At 35.7% G+C, this 18148-nt stretch overlaps 1 protein-coding gene across 3 annotated transcripts in view; it reads right to left on the bottom strand.

Annotated features, from left to right (window-relative positions):
- KIF3A (kinesin family member 3A) overlaps positions 1 to 18148 on the bottom strand; it is an 82811-nt gene that overhangs the window by 4300 nt on the left and 60363 nt on the right. Inside the window, exons 10-17 of one of the 3 annotated variants that reach the window (XM_027097929.1) lie at positions 17557 to 17565; positions 7200 to 7356; positions 6775 to 6955; positions 5899 to 6009; positions 5413 to 5538; positions 1796 to 1849; positions 1365 to 1433; positions 648 to 772 (exon numbers count right to left, since the gene is read on the bottom strand). In XM_027097929.1, the coding sequence (XP_026953730.1) occupies positions 648 to 772; positions 1365 to 1433; positions 1796 to 1849; positions 5413 to 5538; positions 5899 to 6009; positions 6775 to 6955; positions 7200 to 7356; positions 17557 to 17565 (832 nt within the window). The remainder of the gene's footprint in view (positions 1 to 647; positions 773 to 1364; positions 1434 to 1795; positions 1850 to 5412; positions 5539 to 5898; positions 6010 to 6774; positions 6956 to 7199; positions 7357 to 17556; positions 17566 to 18148) is intronic. The other 2 variants (XM_027097947.1, XM_027097939.1) reach the window with 2 other exon arrangements.

Here is an 18148-nt window from a genome sequence, read left to right as displayed (position 1 = left end):
GTAACTCAAAAGTCTAGGTACTCAAAGTAGGGAAAAATATAAGCTTATTATTTCCTGTCATTTCAGGAGCCCCAAAGTCTGTTAGTCAGTTTAAATAAGCTGAACAGTACTTAATGTAGGGAAGGGAGAGAAGAAGTAAGCTCCAGCCCAGGGCTTTCACATCCTCATTTCTCTGGGCTATGTTACAATACATATAAACTACTCAATAGTCAAAGGACAGGGAAAGACAGAGAAGTTTTATTTAACTGGTGACTGAGGAAATCAAGGTTCTTGGGGCAGTATTCATGACAGAAAAATGAATCAGCTGAATACAATACTTTGGGAGTCTAACGAGGCAAATTAATTAGCATCTCACTAGAATAATTAGTGTAAGGATTAAGGAATTAAAATAGTAATGACTTATTATACATTTGGAAAGAACAAAGTAAATTAACAATAAATTCTACTACTCAGGAGGGCTAAAGAAGTTGGAAGACCTTAATTCTTTAGCCAGATTTTATTTCCTCAAATTGTAACTACATAGGACTTCAATATTTAGTTAAATATATCAGACAAAATACTTATCATGTTAACTAAATTTCCTTTAAATGTACTTAATTTGAAAATCTCACTGCCTTTGGCTCATGGGACTCAAAGACAGCTCTTACCTTCTCCCTGTTTTGGGCCTGGCTTTCCCCTTTGAAGTCCGTGGCCTCTCTAATTTCATCAAGGACTGCCGTAGGCTCTCCTCAGTATAGGCAAGATACACATGGGAAAGGTCCACCTCAAAGGGCTATATGTAAAGGAAATAAACACAAGACATTCTTACAGAAGAATTTAAACCAGATTTGGGGGAAGATTTAAAATACTAAATAAACTCTTAGGAAGAAAAGCCAAAGACAAAACCAAATAAATATCTAAAGATATCTTTTTCTAATGCCATTTATCTCAAATGTATTCACTAAGTGTTGGTGAAGAAGCCCTGACACACTATAAATTCCTTAGTAGTAAAGAAAAACTGCTGCTGTTTTCCCTAAAGCTGCTACTTCCTCTCGTTGACCTAAGACTAGGACCAGCTTTGAAAAGGACAGACTTATTCTAGTCTCTAACCAAATCCCCAAGGCCCAGAGAGATGGTGAAAAGAGTCTCCAAAGAGAACTACATGCCACTCTTGTCACAGAAATGCCTGCCGTCACGACTGAAGGTGAACAGAACTGTCCTAATAATCACCCCATCCTAGAGTCTCTATTCTCAAAATAGTAGCCTATTTTTCAGCTGAGCTGATTAATAGATATCATGATGATAACACAATTTAGTGACCCATATTCCTACAAAGAACCAACTGTAGTTTTTTTTGTTTTGTTTTTTTAAAAAAGCACTCTTACGTCTTTCTCCTTTTTATCAGGAACTGGAGTCTGCTTTCTCATGTTATTTCCTGTGTAGGCAACACATTTCTCAAAAAAGGAAAAAAGAAGGGGAGGAGAATTATCTTAATTAGCAATTAATACTATGAATGAGGCAAATTACTATGAGATATACTGATGGCACACTCATAAAACATGATTTGAATGCTGGAATAGAAAGGGACCCCAGAGGTCATTCAGTCCTATACACCAACCTACACCATCTCTACTATGTATAACACACAGAATATTCTGTGTGTTATAACATAATTATTAAAACATCTTATCCACTTCAGTGGCTTCTCACTTGATTCATCCTCTGGACCACCTTTCTCCGCATTGTAGCCAGTACAACTCCAGTCTACAGGAAGTATTCCATAGTATTTCATGAAAGGATGAAGGTTAATACTCACTAGTTGCCATTCCCCTATGTCTTCATTCCAATGGACATAGTTTTCAATCATTTCCTTTTAAAAGAGTCAGAGATGATCTACTTTTAATATTTAATAACATTTAAAATACTGAAAAATATTCATGGAACTAAAATCTTAATATAGTAAGTGAAAAAAGTTAAGTCTCAAAACATTATATACTGCATGATGCCCCTTTTATATATTTTAAAATATATACTTTCAAGGAATATATGTAGATTCAATTAAACTGTATAAAAATAAAAAGCAAGGAAATAAAGAACATGGCATTCAGGATGGTGGTTACCTTGAGCTTGAAGAGGTAAAGGGATAGAAGAGGCAAGAGGGAAACCACTTGGTTAGAAACAGGTCACTACCATGGTCCTAGCTTTTGTTTTGGGTGACAAGTTCACTACAAAATAACTAACTAAACAAAAGTAGGCCATCCAAGGACCATCAAGGACAGTATATTGTGAGCCAAATAGTAATTCTGTGCAGCTGAGGTCCAAAGGAAAAAAAATACTAAGGCTTATATTCAGACAAATTTCTTAAAGCTGTATATAGATTCAAAATAAATTTTTAAAAATCAATGTTAGAAATTAAAGATGATACAAATAGATGGAGAGATATACCATGTTCTCGCACTGGAAGAATCAACATTGGGAAAATGACTATACTACCCAAAGCAATCTACAGATTCAATGCAATCCCTATCAAACTACCACTGGCATTTTTCACAGAACTAGAACAAAAAATTTCACAATTTGTGTGGAAACACAAAAGACCCCGAATTGCCAAAGCAATCTTGAGAAAGAAAAATGGAGCTGGAGGAATCAGGCTCCCTGACTTCAGACTATACTACAAAGCTACAGTAATCAAGACAGTATGCTACTGGCACAAAAACAGAAATATAGATCAATGGAACAGGATAGAAAGCCCAGAGAGAAACCCACGCACATATGGTCACCTTATCTTTGATAAAGGAGGCAAGAATAAACAGTGGAAAAAAGACAGCCTCTTCAATAAGTGGTGATGGGAAAACTGGACAGCTACATGTAAAAGAATGAAATTAGAACACTCCCTAACACTGTACACACAAAAAAAACTCAAAATGGATTAAAGATCTAAATGTACGGCCAGACACCATCAAACTCTTAGAGGAAAACATAGGCAGAACACTCTATGACATAAATCACAGCAAGATCCTTTTTGTGACCCACCTCCTAGAGAAATGGAAATAAAAACAAAAATAAACAAACGGGACCTAATGAAACTTAGAAGCTTTTGCACAGCAAAGGAAACCATAAACAAGACAACCCTCAGAATGGGGGAAAATATTTGTAAATGAAGCAACTGACAAAGGATTAATCTCCAAAATTTACAAGCAGCTCTTGCAGCTCAATATCAAAAAAACAAACAACCCAATCCAAAAATGGGCAGAACACCTAAATAGACATTTCTCCAAAGAAGATAAACAGATTGCCAACAAACACATGAAAGGATGCTCAACATCATTAATCATTAGAGAAATGCAAATCAAAACTGCAATGAAATAGCATCTCACACTGGTCAGAATGCCCATCATCAAAAAATCTACAAACAATAAATGCTGGAGAGGGTGTGGAGAAAAGGGAAACCTCTTGCACTGTTGGTGGGAATGTAAATTGATACAGCCACTATGGAGAACAGTATGGAGGTTCCTTAAAAAACTAAAAATGGAACTACCATACGACCCAGCAATCCCACTACTGGGCATATACCCTGAGAAAACCATAATTCAAAAAGAGTCATGTAACAAAATGTTCACTGCAGCTCTATTTACAATAGCCAGGACATGGAAGCAACCTAAGTGTCCACCAACAGATGAATAAAGAAGATGTGGCACATATATACAATGGAATATTACTCAGCCATAAAAAGGAACAAAACTGAGTTATGTGTAGTGAGGTGGATAGACCTAGAGACTGTCATACAGAGTGAAGTAAGTCAGAAAGAGAAAAACAAATACCATATACTAACACATATATATGGAATCTAAAAAAAAAAAAAAAAAAAAAAGGCCAGAAAAACCTAGCGGCAAGATGGGAATACAGATGCAGACCTACTACAGAATAGACTTGAGGATATGGGAAGGGGGAAGGGTAAGCTGTGACAAAGTGAGAGAGTGGCATGGACATATATACACTACCAAACATAAAATAGATAGCTAGTGGGAAGCAGCCACGTAGCAGTGGAAGATCAGCTTGGTGCTTTGTGACCACCTAGAGGGGTGGGATAGGGAGGGTGGGAGGGAGGAGATGCAAGAGGGAAGAAATATGGGGACATATGTATATGTATAACTGATTCACTTTGTTATAAAGCAGAAACTAACACACCATTGTAAAGCAATTATACTCTAATAAAGATGTTAAAAAAATCAATGTTAAAGTTCACTAAAATATACTGGAAAGACAGAAATGTGGGGAAAAGAATAATAAAGGCTAAGATTTTTAAATTATACTAGTATTTAGAGTTAGCATACATCTAGAGATGGATGGTAGTGATCACTGCACAACACTGTGAATGTACTTAATGTCAATGAACTGTACTCTTAAAAATAGTTCACTGCAGCACTATTTACAATAGCCAGGACATGGAAGCAACCTAAATGTCCATCAAGAGATGAATGGTTAAAGAAGATGTGGCACATATATACAGTGGAATATTACTCAGCCATAAAAAGGAACGAAATTGAGTTATTTGTAGTGAGGTCGATGGACCTAGACTCTGTCATACAGAGTGAAGTAAGTCAGAACGAGAAAAACAAATACCATATGCTAACACACATACATGGAATCTAAAAACACAGTACTGATGAACCTAGAGGCAGGGCAGGAATAAAGATGCAGACGTAAAGAACGGACTTGAGGATACAGTGGGGGAAGGGGAAGCTGGGAAGAAGTAAGAGAGTGGCATGGACATATATACACTAGCAAATGTAAAATAGATAGCTAGTGGGAAGCTGCTGCGTAGCACAGGGAGATCAGCTCAATACTCTGTGACCACCTAGAGGGATGGGATAGGGAGGGTAGGAGGGAGATGCAAGAGGGAGGTGATACGGGGATATATGTGTACTTATAGCTGATTCACTTTGTTGTACAGCAGAAACTAACACACCATTGTAAAGCAATTATACTCCAGTAAAGATGTAAAAAAAAAAATAGTTAAAATGGTAAATTTTATGTATGTTTTACCATTCCCCTGCCCACACACACACACAGAATTAGCATCCATAAACAAGGAGAAAAGGTTCGCACAGGAGTTTTGTTTATTCTAATTATAGGATAAAGAATGTTGAAAGAATAAACAGGACCTATGTCTTTACATGAATTACATGAATTTGGCCTTCCTCCCAGGACTAAGAAATTCTTATTCAGGTACTTAGTTACTCAAACAGAGAATTATGTATTAAGAACAGTTAACAGCTGAAGTGAAATGTGATGGCCATTAGTTCAAGAAAATTTTATCATCAGCAACTGAAATGTAAATATTTACCATTAATTAAATTAGAAATTATATTTCTTTAGTCCTTAACCCCAGCCAAGTGACCTAATACCTAAGACAGAGAAATTCCCATTTACCTGATAATCCTGAGGTATAAAATTATCAATAATAAGCATCTGAAGTCGAAGCTCCCGGCTAAGTTGTCGAATGTTCTCCAAAAGGCCTTCAATTTCCCTCTGATGTTCCTGTTGGAGATCGGCCATCTAACGGAAAATCAATGAAAATACTAAGGACAAACAAGATTTTAAATACAAAACAATTCCATCTGACATAGGGCAGCGGTCTAGGAAACCTTGTAAGAGCTTACCCAGTTCTTTCACAAAAACAATGGACAGAGTAACACTATCTATCATTGTCTATTCCATGTTATTAGTTAAGGTTGGAAATAAACAATTTAGCTTAACAGCTGAAATTAAAAATTGCAAATAAAGGCAAAAATTTTACTTCTTTAAAATTGTAAGCACATATTATGATTCCTTTAGGATTCTTAATCATACTTAATCAAAGAAATTCTTTTCTAAAAAATTCAAACTACAATAATAGGTAACTTCTTAAAGACCAACCTCTGACTTTGCAGCCATCAGCATAGTCCAAACTTTCTTTAACTTCTTGGTCTTTCCTTGAGCTTCTTCTTGCAAACTGGTATACTTTTCTTCAATATCCAAGCGTTCTTGCTATGACATAAAGTGATAAACTTCAGAATAATTTTATTCATTAAATCACAAGTTTAATTATTTAACAAATGACATAAATGTTTAGCAACTATTTCTTTCAAAGCAATCCACAGATATGCTTTAAAATTTTATTAAGGGATTTCCCTGGTGGCACAGTGGTTAAGAATCCACCTGCCAATGCAGGGGACATGGGTTTGATCCCTGGTCCGGGAAGATCCCACATGCTGTGGAGGAACTAAGCCCATGCACCACAACTACTGAGCCTGTGTTCTAGAGCCCACAAGCCACAACTACTGAGTCCACGTGCCACAACTACTGAAGCCCACATGCCTAGAACCCATGCTCCACAACAAGAGAAGCCACCGCAATGTGAAGCCTGTGCACCTGGGACTTCCCTGGTGGCGCAGTGGTTAAGAATCCACCTGCAAATGCAGGGGACATGGGTTTGAGCCCTGATCCGGGAAGATCCCACCTGCCACAGAGCAACTAAGCCCGCATGCCACAACTACTGAGCCTGTGTGCCTAGAGCCCCTGCCCCGCAACAAGAGAAGCCACTGCAATGAGAAGCCTGTGCACTGCAACAAAGAGTATCCCCTGCTCTCCGCAACTAGAGAAAGCCCACCCGCAGCAACGAAGACCCAACACAGCTAAAAGTAAATAAATTTATTTTTTTTAATTTTATTAAGATTATAGATATTCAGCTTTTCACTAGAAAAGTTAAATACCTTAGGTGAAGCATCAACCAGAAACAAAAATTTACATTACCTCCTTTTCCTCAAGTTCTCTGCGAAGTTGCTCTGCTCTTTTCCTCCTTTCTTCCAATTCCATGTTGGATTCTTCAAGAAGTTTCTCTTGTTCCTCAGCTTTTGCCAACAAATCAACACCACCAACAATTACCTTCTTCTCCAGTGCAGATAATTTCTCTAGCAAAGACTGATGCTCTTGTCTGTTAATTAAAATGAGAACACTCTGTATCCATCAATTATCTACTATTCTACTAAATTTCCCCAAATTTAACAAGGATTTGGATGTAAAATTTCAAAATAGGAATATAATTATATAACATCTCTATCAAATACACAACTGTGTAGTATTGCTTTTAATTACTATTCAATTTTCTTGCTTATACATCCTATGAGAAAAACCAGGAAATTTAAATCACAAATCCATCTCAATTCAGTAATACTCACTGGGCCTTAAGAAGATCTTTTTCCCGTTTCTCTAACTCAGCTCTAGCCTTGTTTCTTTCTTCTTCTTCCATGTCAAGCTTTGTTTCAAGTGCTTTTCTCTCCTCATCAATTTTTGCTTGCATTTCAACCATTTTATCTGGGGAAACTTTCTTTTTACCTATTTGAGTCATATAGTTCCAACAGTCACTTCAGAGTGAATGCTTCAGACACATAAATTATCTTCAATATAAAAGATACATTCCTCATGAAAAGAAAATCAAATGTCAAAATTTTAAGGAAATCAACTGAATAATATATTTTATTTCTATTTATTATGTCCCTAGAAGATCTTTTTAACTAACTGCTAAATTCAAACTGTTGTCCAACTGTGCAGTGAAAACTAAGAACAGAAGTAAGTGAAAAAGAAGCATAAGAGATTAGCAGGGAAAAAAAAGAGAAAGATAAACAGGAAAACTAAATAAATAAAAAAAGCAAAGATATTTGTATGTCCCCAAATAACACATATCGTCAAAAAAGCAATATGATTATTTAGTTACTTTTTTCTGATAACCAGGTACAAAATCAAGTGGCTTCTCAAAACACCTCCCCACAAAATTTATTAAAATAAATGAATAAATAAAAGCCACAAAGGGACTTCCCTGGTGGCACAGTGGTTAAGAATCCACCTGCCAATGCAGGGGACACGCATTCGAGCTCTGGTCTGGGAAGATCCCACATGCCGTGGAGCAACTAAGCTTGTGTGCCACAACTACTGAGCCTGCGCTCTAGAACCCGCGAGCCACAACTACTGAGTCCGCATGCCACGATTACTGAAGCCCGCGCATCTAGAGCCAGTGCTCTGCAACAAGAGAAGCCACCACAATGAGAAGCCCTCGCACCGCAATGAAGAGTAGCCCCTGCTCTCCGCAACTAGAGAAAGCCCACGTGCAGCAACAAAGACCCAACACAACCAAAAATAAATAGACAGAATTGATTCTTAAAAAAAAAAAAAGCCCACACACCACAAAGAATAGCCCCCGCTCGCCACAACTAGAGAAAGCCCGCGCACAGCAAGGAAGACACAATGCAGCCAAAAATAAATAAATAAATAAATAATTTTTTTTTAAAAAAAGCCCCATATAGGTATAAAATGTACAGATAAAAATATCAGGCAGAATTTTTAAGTAGTTTTTAACATATATTTTCAGAGGTTTTCTAAAATTGTGTTTGATAAAATTACTTGAAAGTATTTTACTTCATAGTATACTTTTAAAGGAAGTAACTCTATACTAATTATGTAACAGTTACATATGAATTAAACAGGCATTTTACAGTTGCTGTCACAATATATCATACCTTAAATGAACTAAAACAGCTTGTTATGATGTCAAACTCAGGATCCTAAATCTCTCTAAGTCAGATTAAACATTCCTAGTGTCAAATATAAGTAGAAATACTACAAAATAATGCAGCTAAGAAATACAGCTTCAAAATGATTATTTTGATTATAATGTCTAGTAGAGTGTTTTATGTACATATAATAGACGTTCAATAAATTTTATTGAATTTAAAAATCATGAAATTAAAATGAAAAACTAAGAAAGAGAAAAGAAAAACTAGCTTATTAAACTGGTTATGAAACTGAATCAAAGATAATTCATTTCTGGTAATACAATTTCTTTGAAACATATTTTCCTTCAGAAAAACAATCAAATTTTTCGTAGAATTGGTCTGAGGCTCTCCTGAAAGCTTTCTGTCATTCTTAACTTCCTTCCCAGAGGACCACAGAAGAGTGTAAAGAAGAAGAGTTTTTTATAAACTGTTAATGTCTCCACCAAAAGCTAACCCCTCATGCTAACAAGGAAAGAGAACTGAAAAATAAAGATGATGGAGATATACATCTGAATAAACTCTTTCAGGAACCAAGAGACGATGAATCATTCACAGGCTTTAATTCTTTGGGTTAAAATCATATAAAACCCCCAAAGGTTTAAAATACATTACCCTTCACTTCTATAGAAATACAAGAAAGTCCAAAGCAAACTAAAGCCACAAAACAAGTAAGTTAAATAGAAGAGTAAACAAAAGCACTGATCCAAATTCACGCTTCGGTGTGGTGTGATTCACTGCAATCCCAAAGTCAGGCCATAGACCTGACTCTGTTGGATTCTTTGGCACAATCACCTATACTGAACATTCTGAATTACACTGTTAAGAAATAATTTTAAAAAGTAATCTAACTCCTATTCCCAATGAATTCCTAGAAAGGATTTCCCATCAGTAATACTATTTCTTAGAAATTTGAGGGGGGAAAGTATAAGTTCAGGTATAAAGTAAGTGTATGCACTAAAAAATTATAACTTCCTTTCCACTCCAAAATTGTAAATATTTAAAGAAAAAATGGCAAATATGTTAAGATTAAAAAATGTATGTGTGAAAACCATAGGAGTATAGAGTAAATGGTCTGATTGACACACGTACATTAATTTTTTAGGTTCCTAGGGTTGCAATTGTTTTGTTAGTTAAAAACATACAGTTTCCTATTGCCAACAAACACATGAAAGAATGCTCAACATCATTAGAGAAATGCAAATCAAAACTACAATGAGATATCATCTCACACTGGTCAGAATGCCCATCACCAAAAAATCTAGAAACAATAAATGCTGGAGAGGGCGTGGAGAAAAGGGAACACTCCTGCACTGCTGGTGGGAATGTGAATTGGTACAGCCACTATGGAGAACAATATGGAGGTTCCTTAAAAAAATAAAAATAGAACTACCACATGACCCAGAAATCCCACTACTGGGCATACACCCTGAGAAAACCATAATTCAAAAAGAGTCATGTACTAAAATGTTCATTGCAGCTCTACTTACAATAGCCAGGAGATGGAAACAACCTAAGTGTCCACCATTGGATGAATGGATAAAGAAGATGTGGCACATATATGCAATGGAATATTACTCAGACATAAAAAGAAGTGAACTTGAGTTATTTGTAGTGAGGTGGATGGACCTAGAGTCTGTCATACAGAGTGAAGTCAGAAAGAGAAAGACAAATACCGTATGCTAACACATATATATGGAATATAAGAAAAAAAAAACGTCATGAAGAACCTAGGGGTAAGGCGGGAATAAAGACACAGACCTACTAGAGAATGGACTTGAGGATATGGGGAGGGGGAAGGGCAAGCTGTGACAAAGTGAGAGAGTGGCATGGACATATATACACTACCAAACGTAAAACAGATAGCTAGTGGGAAGCAGCCGCATAGCACAGGGAGATTAGCTCGATGCTTTGTGATGACCTGGATGGGTGGGACAGGGAGGGTGGGAGGGAGGGAGACGCAAGAGGGAGGATACGGGAACATATGTATATGTATAACTGATTCACCTTGTTATAAAGCAGAAACTAACACACCATTGTAAAGCAATTATACTCCAATAAAGATGTAAAAAACAACAACAAAATAAAAACATACAGTTTCCAGACCCATAAAGAAGCAGTAAAATAAAAAAAAAATTTTATAGGTAGAAATACAAAAGCACATGCATATTGATGAATTACTACTATGCCTGAATTGCATTAGTTATTCAAAACCATTCAGGTAATATTTTCAAACTGATGTTTTAGCAGCAAAAATCTTATTGTGCTCTCATACCATTTTCATAAAGATGACCATGCATATATATCGCTAGGTTCAGTTTCAAAACTCTGATATTCAAGTAACATATTATTTTAGCCGGAATCAGTCCAATAAATCATATTTCTCCCCAAATAATATTTTAAGCTAAATGTGAATAGGTACCAACTCTCCTAACCAGGCACTTAAAAACATGGTATCATGAAAAGTTACGTTTACACTGGTTTTTTTAAGATTTTTAAAATTAATGAACCAAACCAACCAACCAACCAAAAAACAAACTTTCTTTTTCTAAAAGTGTAAATTTTCAGCACAAAATTTCAGGTAAAAAAATCTAAAAAGAATTTTAATGTCATAGAGTATTTAATTGAGCCAAACCAGAGTGGTAATATTTTAACTTCTCCTCTACCATGTGCTCTAACCAAAACTGTGAAGGTGAACTTTGGCAAGGTAAAGTTAAAAAGAAGAATTTCAGGAAGTGTTAACTGAATTAATTTCATTTTCATTATACGAGCACCCATGAGCATACATAACCAGACGTTTGATTCCTCACTTTAAAAAAAGGTAAAAGGTTAAGTGAAAGGTTAATGGTGAAATTATGGTCATTATTTTCTGGTAAGAAGGCAGGGATGAGTATGATACCATGTTGATGGATTTCCATCAAAACTTAGCATTAGGTATGGTAGACAATACAGCCTTAAAGGGACCTGTAACAGAATATCTTTTTTAAAGTAATGAGCTATGCGTTTGTAGAGGGTAAGTCAGATAATAAGGGCCTTGGAGTGCTATTTCTCAAGCAGTAGAACTGTGTGATAAAAATTAAAGATGAAGAAGAGCACGCCAGCACTTCTGAGCCCAGGAGATTTGAGTGGAAGCAGGAAGACCAGAATGGACTCTTGTACAGGGGTTGAGGTATTATCCTTGAGAACTGGCTGGGCTTATGAAGAAGAAGCAACATTCCTGGGAGGCACCTTGTATGAAAAATTGATAGTAAATGGGAAGAGACTGGCAAGAAAAGGGAAGATTCAGAGCAAATGTTGTGAGCTCTGGTGAAGGAAAGGGCAGTGATGCCATGAATGCTGATTGGAGAGTTGGAAAGGGAGCTGCTCTGAGTTAGGGCAGGAGGGACTGCTTTGACACAGTGATGTCAGGTGTGTCATGTCACTCACCTCTATATTCATACAGATTTTACTTTCTATGTATGAATGAAGGGATACTCATTCCCACTCAGAACACTCTTTTTTTAAAAAAATTTTTTTTTAAAAAAAGGAGAAAAATCTTGAATATGAAATCACTTATATTTGTATTTCTAAAATTTGGCTTAATGGGTCTTTAAGAATTTAGAAAAATGATTACACCATGCGGTTTTGTTGTCTATTTTGTTAATTAGTTCTAGAATATCCAATGTGTTTGTCACTATCAATCTAATTATTTCTGAACTGTTCCCTTAAGAAGATTATTTGGAAACAAAAATGTTCCTAGAGGGCAGACAGCAGAAGCAAGAAGAACTACAATCCTGCAGCCTGTGGGAAAAACCCCACATTCACAGAAAGATAGACAAGATGAAAAAGCAGAAGGCTATGTACCAGATGAAGGAACAAGATAAAGCCCCAGAAAAACAACTAAATGAAGTGGAGATAGGCAACGTTCCAGAAAAAGAACTCAAAATAATGATAGTGAAGATGATCCAGGACTTTGGAAAAAGAATGGAGGCAAAGATCAAGAAGATGCAAGAAATGTTTAACAAAGACCTAGAAGAATTAAAGAACAAACAAACAGAGATGAACAATACAATAACTGAAATGAAAAATACACTAGAAGGAATAAATAGCAGAATAACTGAGGCAGAAGAATGGATAGGTGACCTGGAAGACAGAATGGTGGAATTCACTGCTGCAGAACAGAATAAAGAAAAAAGAATGAAAAGAAATGAAGACAGCCTAAGAGACTTCTGGGACTACATTAAACACAGCAACATTCGCATTATAGGGGTCCTAGAAGGACAAGAGAGAAAGAAAGGACCAGAGAAAATATTTGAAGAGATTATAGTCCAAAACTTCCCTAACATGGGAAAGGAAATAGCCACCCAAGTCCTGGAAGCACAGAGAGTCCCATACAGGAGAAACACGCCGAGACACATAGCAATCAAATTGACAAAAATTAAAGACAAAGAAAAATTATTGAAAGCAGCAAGGGAAAAACGACAAATAACAAACAAGGGAACTCCCATAAGATTAACAGCTGATTTCTCAGCAGAAACTCTACAAGCCAGAAGGGAGTGGCATGATATACTTAAAGTGATGAAAGGGAAGAACCTACAACCAAGATTACTCTACCCAGCAAGAATCTCATTCAGATTCAACAGAGAAATCAAAAGCTTTACAGACAAGCAAAAGTTAAGAGAATTCAGCACTACCAAACCAGCTCTACAACAAATGCTAAAGGAACTTCTCTAAGTGGGAAACACAACAGAACAAAAGGACCTACAAAAACAAACCCAAAACAATTAAGAAAATGGTCATAGGAACATACATATCGATAATTACCTTAAACGTGAATGGATTAAATGCTCCAACCAAAAGACACAGGCTCACTGAATGGATACAAAAACAAGACCCATATATATGCTGTCTACAAGAGACCCACTTCAGACCTAGGGACACATACAGACCGAAAGTGAGGGGATGGAAAAAGATATTCCATGCAAATGGAAATCAAAAGAAAGCTGGAGTAGCAATATTCATATCAGATAAAATAGACTTTAAAATAAAGAATGTTACAAGAGACAAGGAAGGACACTACATAGTGATCAAGGGATCAATCCAAGAAGAAGATATAACAATTATAAACATATATACTCCCAACATAGGAGCACCTCAATACATTAGGCAAGTGCTAACAGCTATAAAAGAGGAAATCGACAGTAACACAATAATAGTGGGGTACTTTAGCACCTCACTTACACCAATGGACAGATCAGCCAAACAGAAAATTACTAAGGAAACAACACAAGGTTTAAATGACACAACAGACCAGATAGATTTAATTGATATATATAGGACTTTCCATCCAAAAACAGATTACACTTTCTTCTCAAGTGCGCATGGAACATTCTCCAGGACAGATCACATCTTGGGTCACAAATCAAGCCTCTGTAAATTTAAGAAAATTGAAATCATATCAAGCATCTTTTCAGACCACAACGCTATGACATTAGAAATCAATTACAGGGAAAAAACCGTAAAAAGCACAAACACATGGAGGCTAAAACAATACGCTACTATATAACCAAGAGATCACCGAAGAAATCAAAGAGGAAATCAAAAAATACCGAGACAAATGACAACGAAAACACAACGATCCAAAACCTATGGGATGTAGCAAAAGCAGTTCTAAGAGGGAAGTTTATAGCAACACAAGCCTACCTTAAGAGACAAGAAAAATCTCAAACAATCTAACCTTACACCTAAAGGAACTAGAGAAAGAAGAACAAACAAAACCCAAAGTTAGTAGAAGGAAAGAAATCATAAAGATCAATAAAACTAAAAACTAGTTCTTTGAGAAGATAAACAAAATTGATAAACCATTAGCCAGACTCATCAAGAAAAAGAGGGAGAGGATTCAAATCAATAAAATTAGAAATGAAAAAGGAGAAGTTACAATGGACACCATAGAATTACAAAGCATCCTAAGAGACTACTACAAGCAACTCTATGCCAATAAAATGGACAACCTGGAAGAAACGGACAAATTCTTAGAAAGGTATAACCTTCCAAGGCTGAACCAGGAATAAATAGAAAATATGAACAGACCAATCACAAGTAATGAAATTGAAACTGTGATTAAAAATCTTCCAACAAACAAAAGTCCAGGACCAGATGGCTTCACAGGTGAATTCTATCAAACATTTAGAGAACAGCTAACACCCATCCTTCTCAAACTCTTCCAAACAATTGCAGAGGAAGGAACACTCCCAAATGCATTCTATCAGGCCACCATCACCCTGATACCAAAATCAAAGATACTACAAAAAAAGAAAGTTACAGACCAATATCACTCTTGAATATAGGTGCAAAAATCCTCAACAAAATACTAGCAAACAGAATCCAACAACACATTAAAAGGATCATACACCATGGTCAAGTGGGATTTATACCAGGGATGCAAGGATTCTTCAATATATGCAAATCAATCAATGTGATACAACATATTAACAAACTGAAGAATAAAACCATATGATCATCTCAATAGATGCAGAAAAAGAAAATTCAACACCCATTTATGATAAAAACTCTCCAGAAAGTGGGCATAGAGGGAACCTACCTCAACATAATAAAGGCCATATACGACAAACCCACAGCAAATATCATTCTCAATGGTGAAAACCTGAAAGCTTTTCCTCTAACATCAGGAACAAGACAAGGATGTCCACTCTCACCACTATTATTCAACATAGTTTTGGAAGTCCTAGTCACGGCAATCAGAGAAGAAAAAGAAATAAAAGGAATACAAATTGGAAAAGAAGAAGTAAAACTGTCACTGTTTGCAGATGATATGATACTATACATAGAGAATCCTAAAGATGCCACCAGAAAACTACTAGAGCTAATCAATGAATTTGGTAAACTTGCAGGATACAAAATTAATGCACAGAGATCTCTTGCATTCCTATATACTAATGATGAAAAATCTGAAAGAGAAATTAAGGAAACACTCCCATTCACCATTGCAACAAAAAGAATAAAATACCTAGGAATAAACCTACCTAGGGAGACAAAAGACCTGTATGCAGAAAACTGTAAGACACTGATGAAAGAAATTAAAGATGATACCAACAGATGGAGAGATATACCATGTTCTTGGATTGGAAGAATCAATATTGTGAAAATGACTATACTACCCAAAGCAATCTACAGATTCAATGCAATCCCTATCAAATTACCAATGGCATTTTTTACTGAACTAGAACAAAACATCTTAAAATTTGTAGAGAGACACAAAAGACCCCGAATAGCCAAAGCAGTCTTGAGGGAAAAAAATGAACCTGCAGGAATCATACTCCCTGACTTCAAACTATACTACAAAGCTACAGTAATCAAGACAATATGGTACTGGCAGAAAAACAGAGATACAGATCAATGGAAAAGGATATAAAGCCCAGAGATAAACCCACACACCTATGGTCAACTAATCTATGACAAAGCAGGTAAGGATATACAATGGAAAAAAGACAGTCTCTTCAAATAAGTGGTGCTGGGAAAACTGGACAGCTACATGTAAAAGAATGAAATTAGAACACTCCCTAACACCATACATAAAAATAAACCCAAAATGGATTAGAAACCTAAATGTAAGACCAGACACTATAAAACTCTTAGAGGAAAACATAGTTAGAACACTCTTTGACATAAATCACAGCAATATCTTTTTTGATCCACCTCCTAGAGTAATGGAAATAAAAACAAAAATAAACAAATGGGACCTACTGAAACTTAAAAGCTTTTTGCACAGCAAAGGAAACTACAAACAAGACTAAAAGACAACCCTCAGAATGGGAGAAAATATTTGCAAATGAATCAACGGACAAAGGATTAATCTCCAAAATATATAAACAGCTCATGCAGTTCCATATTAAAAAAACAAACAACCCAATCCAAAAATGGGCAGAAGACCTAAATAGACATTTCTCCAAAGAAGACATACAGATGGCCAAGAAGCACATGAAAAGCTGCTCAACATCACTAATTATTAGAAAAATGCAAGTTAAAGCTACAATGAGGTATCACCTCACACCAGTTAGAATGGGCATCATCAGAAAATCTACAAACAACAAATGCTGGAGAGGGTATGGAGAAAAGGGAGCCCTCTTGCACTGTTGGTGGGAATGTAAATTGATACAGCCACTATGGAGAACAATATGGAGGTTTATTAAAAAACTAAAAATAGAATTACCATATGATGCAGCAATCCCATTACTGGGCATATACCCAGAGAAAACCATAATTCATAAGAGACACATGCACCCCAATGTTCACTGCAGCACTGTTTACAATACCCAGGTCATGGAAGCAACCTAAATGCCCATTGACTGAAGAATGGATAAAGAAGTTGTGGTACATATATACAATGGAATATTACTCAGCCATAAAAAGGAACGAAATTGGGTCATTTATTGAGATGTGGATGAATCTAGAGACTGTCATACAGAGTGAAGTAAGTCATAAAGAGAAAAACAAATATTGTATATTAACGCATATATGTGGAACCTAGAAAAATGGTATAGATGAACTGGTTTGTAGGGCAGAAATTGAGACACAGATGTAAAGAACAAACATATGGACACCAAGCGGGGAAAGTGGCAGGGGGTGGGGGGGTGGGGGTAGGGGATGGGATGAATTGGGAGATTGGGATTGACATGTACACACTAATATGTATAAAATGGATAGCTAATAAGAACCTGCTGTATAAAAAATAAAAATAAAATTGAAAAAAAAAGTTCCTAATACCTTCCTCAATAAAAACTGAAATAAATTTAAAAAAAAAGAATTTAGTAAAAAAAGGAAGTTTTTTTTTAAAAAATGCTAAAGTTGAAATATATTTTAAAATACAAAGACAGATACTTACCTTGTTAAAAAAAATCATTAAATAAAAAAAATGTAATGTGGTTAAACAACAAAGTTCTTTATAGTTTAAATAATTGTACCACATGGAGTGCAAATCAATCACACCAACCTGCTTGATCTTTCAATAAGAAGTAGTAAGCAAACCGTAGACAGGAAGCATATGCACAGAGATGAGGAGGAAAAAAAGAAAAAACATTATTTCTTTTGTAGAACAAAGAAAAATGTATAACAGCATTTATTTATAAGTATAGGAATAAATCATTATAAAAACTGAAATAGAGCAGTTGTATGCAAAAAGAAAAGTATATTCAACATAATCAGAGATAATAATTTAAGCAAGATAATAAGATTTAGTGTAAGATTACAATTCAAATCAATCTTAAGAGCTCACACTGACTCCCAAACTCCTGCAAACATAACAGTTCAGCAACAAATGGTGGACATGGAATTGGGAACCTGCTAAGACCTGGGAAGTAATCTAAAAGGGCAAACAGAAAATTAAGCCAATTTTAAATATTAATAAGTTAAAAGTAGCAAAAGTCACATTGTTCATTTTCGAAATTTCCCAATTCAATGACCTTCTAATAGAAGGATACATTACAGGTGTGCCCCCCTTTAAGAAAATCCAACACAAAAACTTCAACCAACTAGAGTTTAGAGTAAACTGTAGTGATTATGTGATAAACAAAAGCATTTAATAA

The sequence above is a fragment of the Aethalodelphis obliquidens genome, unplaced genomic scaffold, assembly GCF_003676395.1.
Source record: "Aethalodelphis obliquidens isolate GAN/ISIS:26980383/991018 unplaced genomic scaffold, ASM367639v1 scaffold4, whole genome shotgun sequence".
NCBI lineage: Eukaryota > Metazoa > Chordata > Mammalia > Artiodactyla > Delphinidae > Aethalodelphis > Aethalodelphis obliquidens.
The sequence above is the reverse complement of the archived record's forward strand: the minus strand, read 5'-3'. Positions and strand labels throughout refer to the sequence as shown.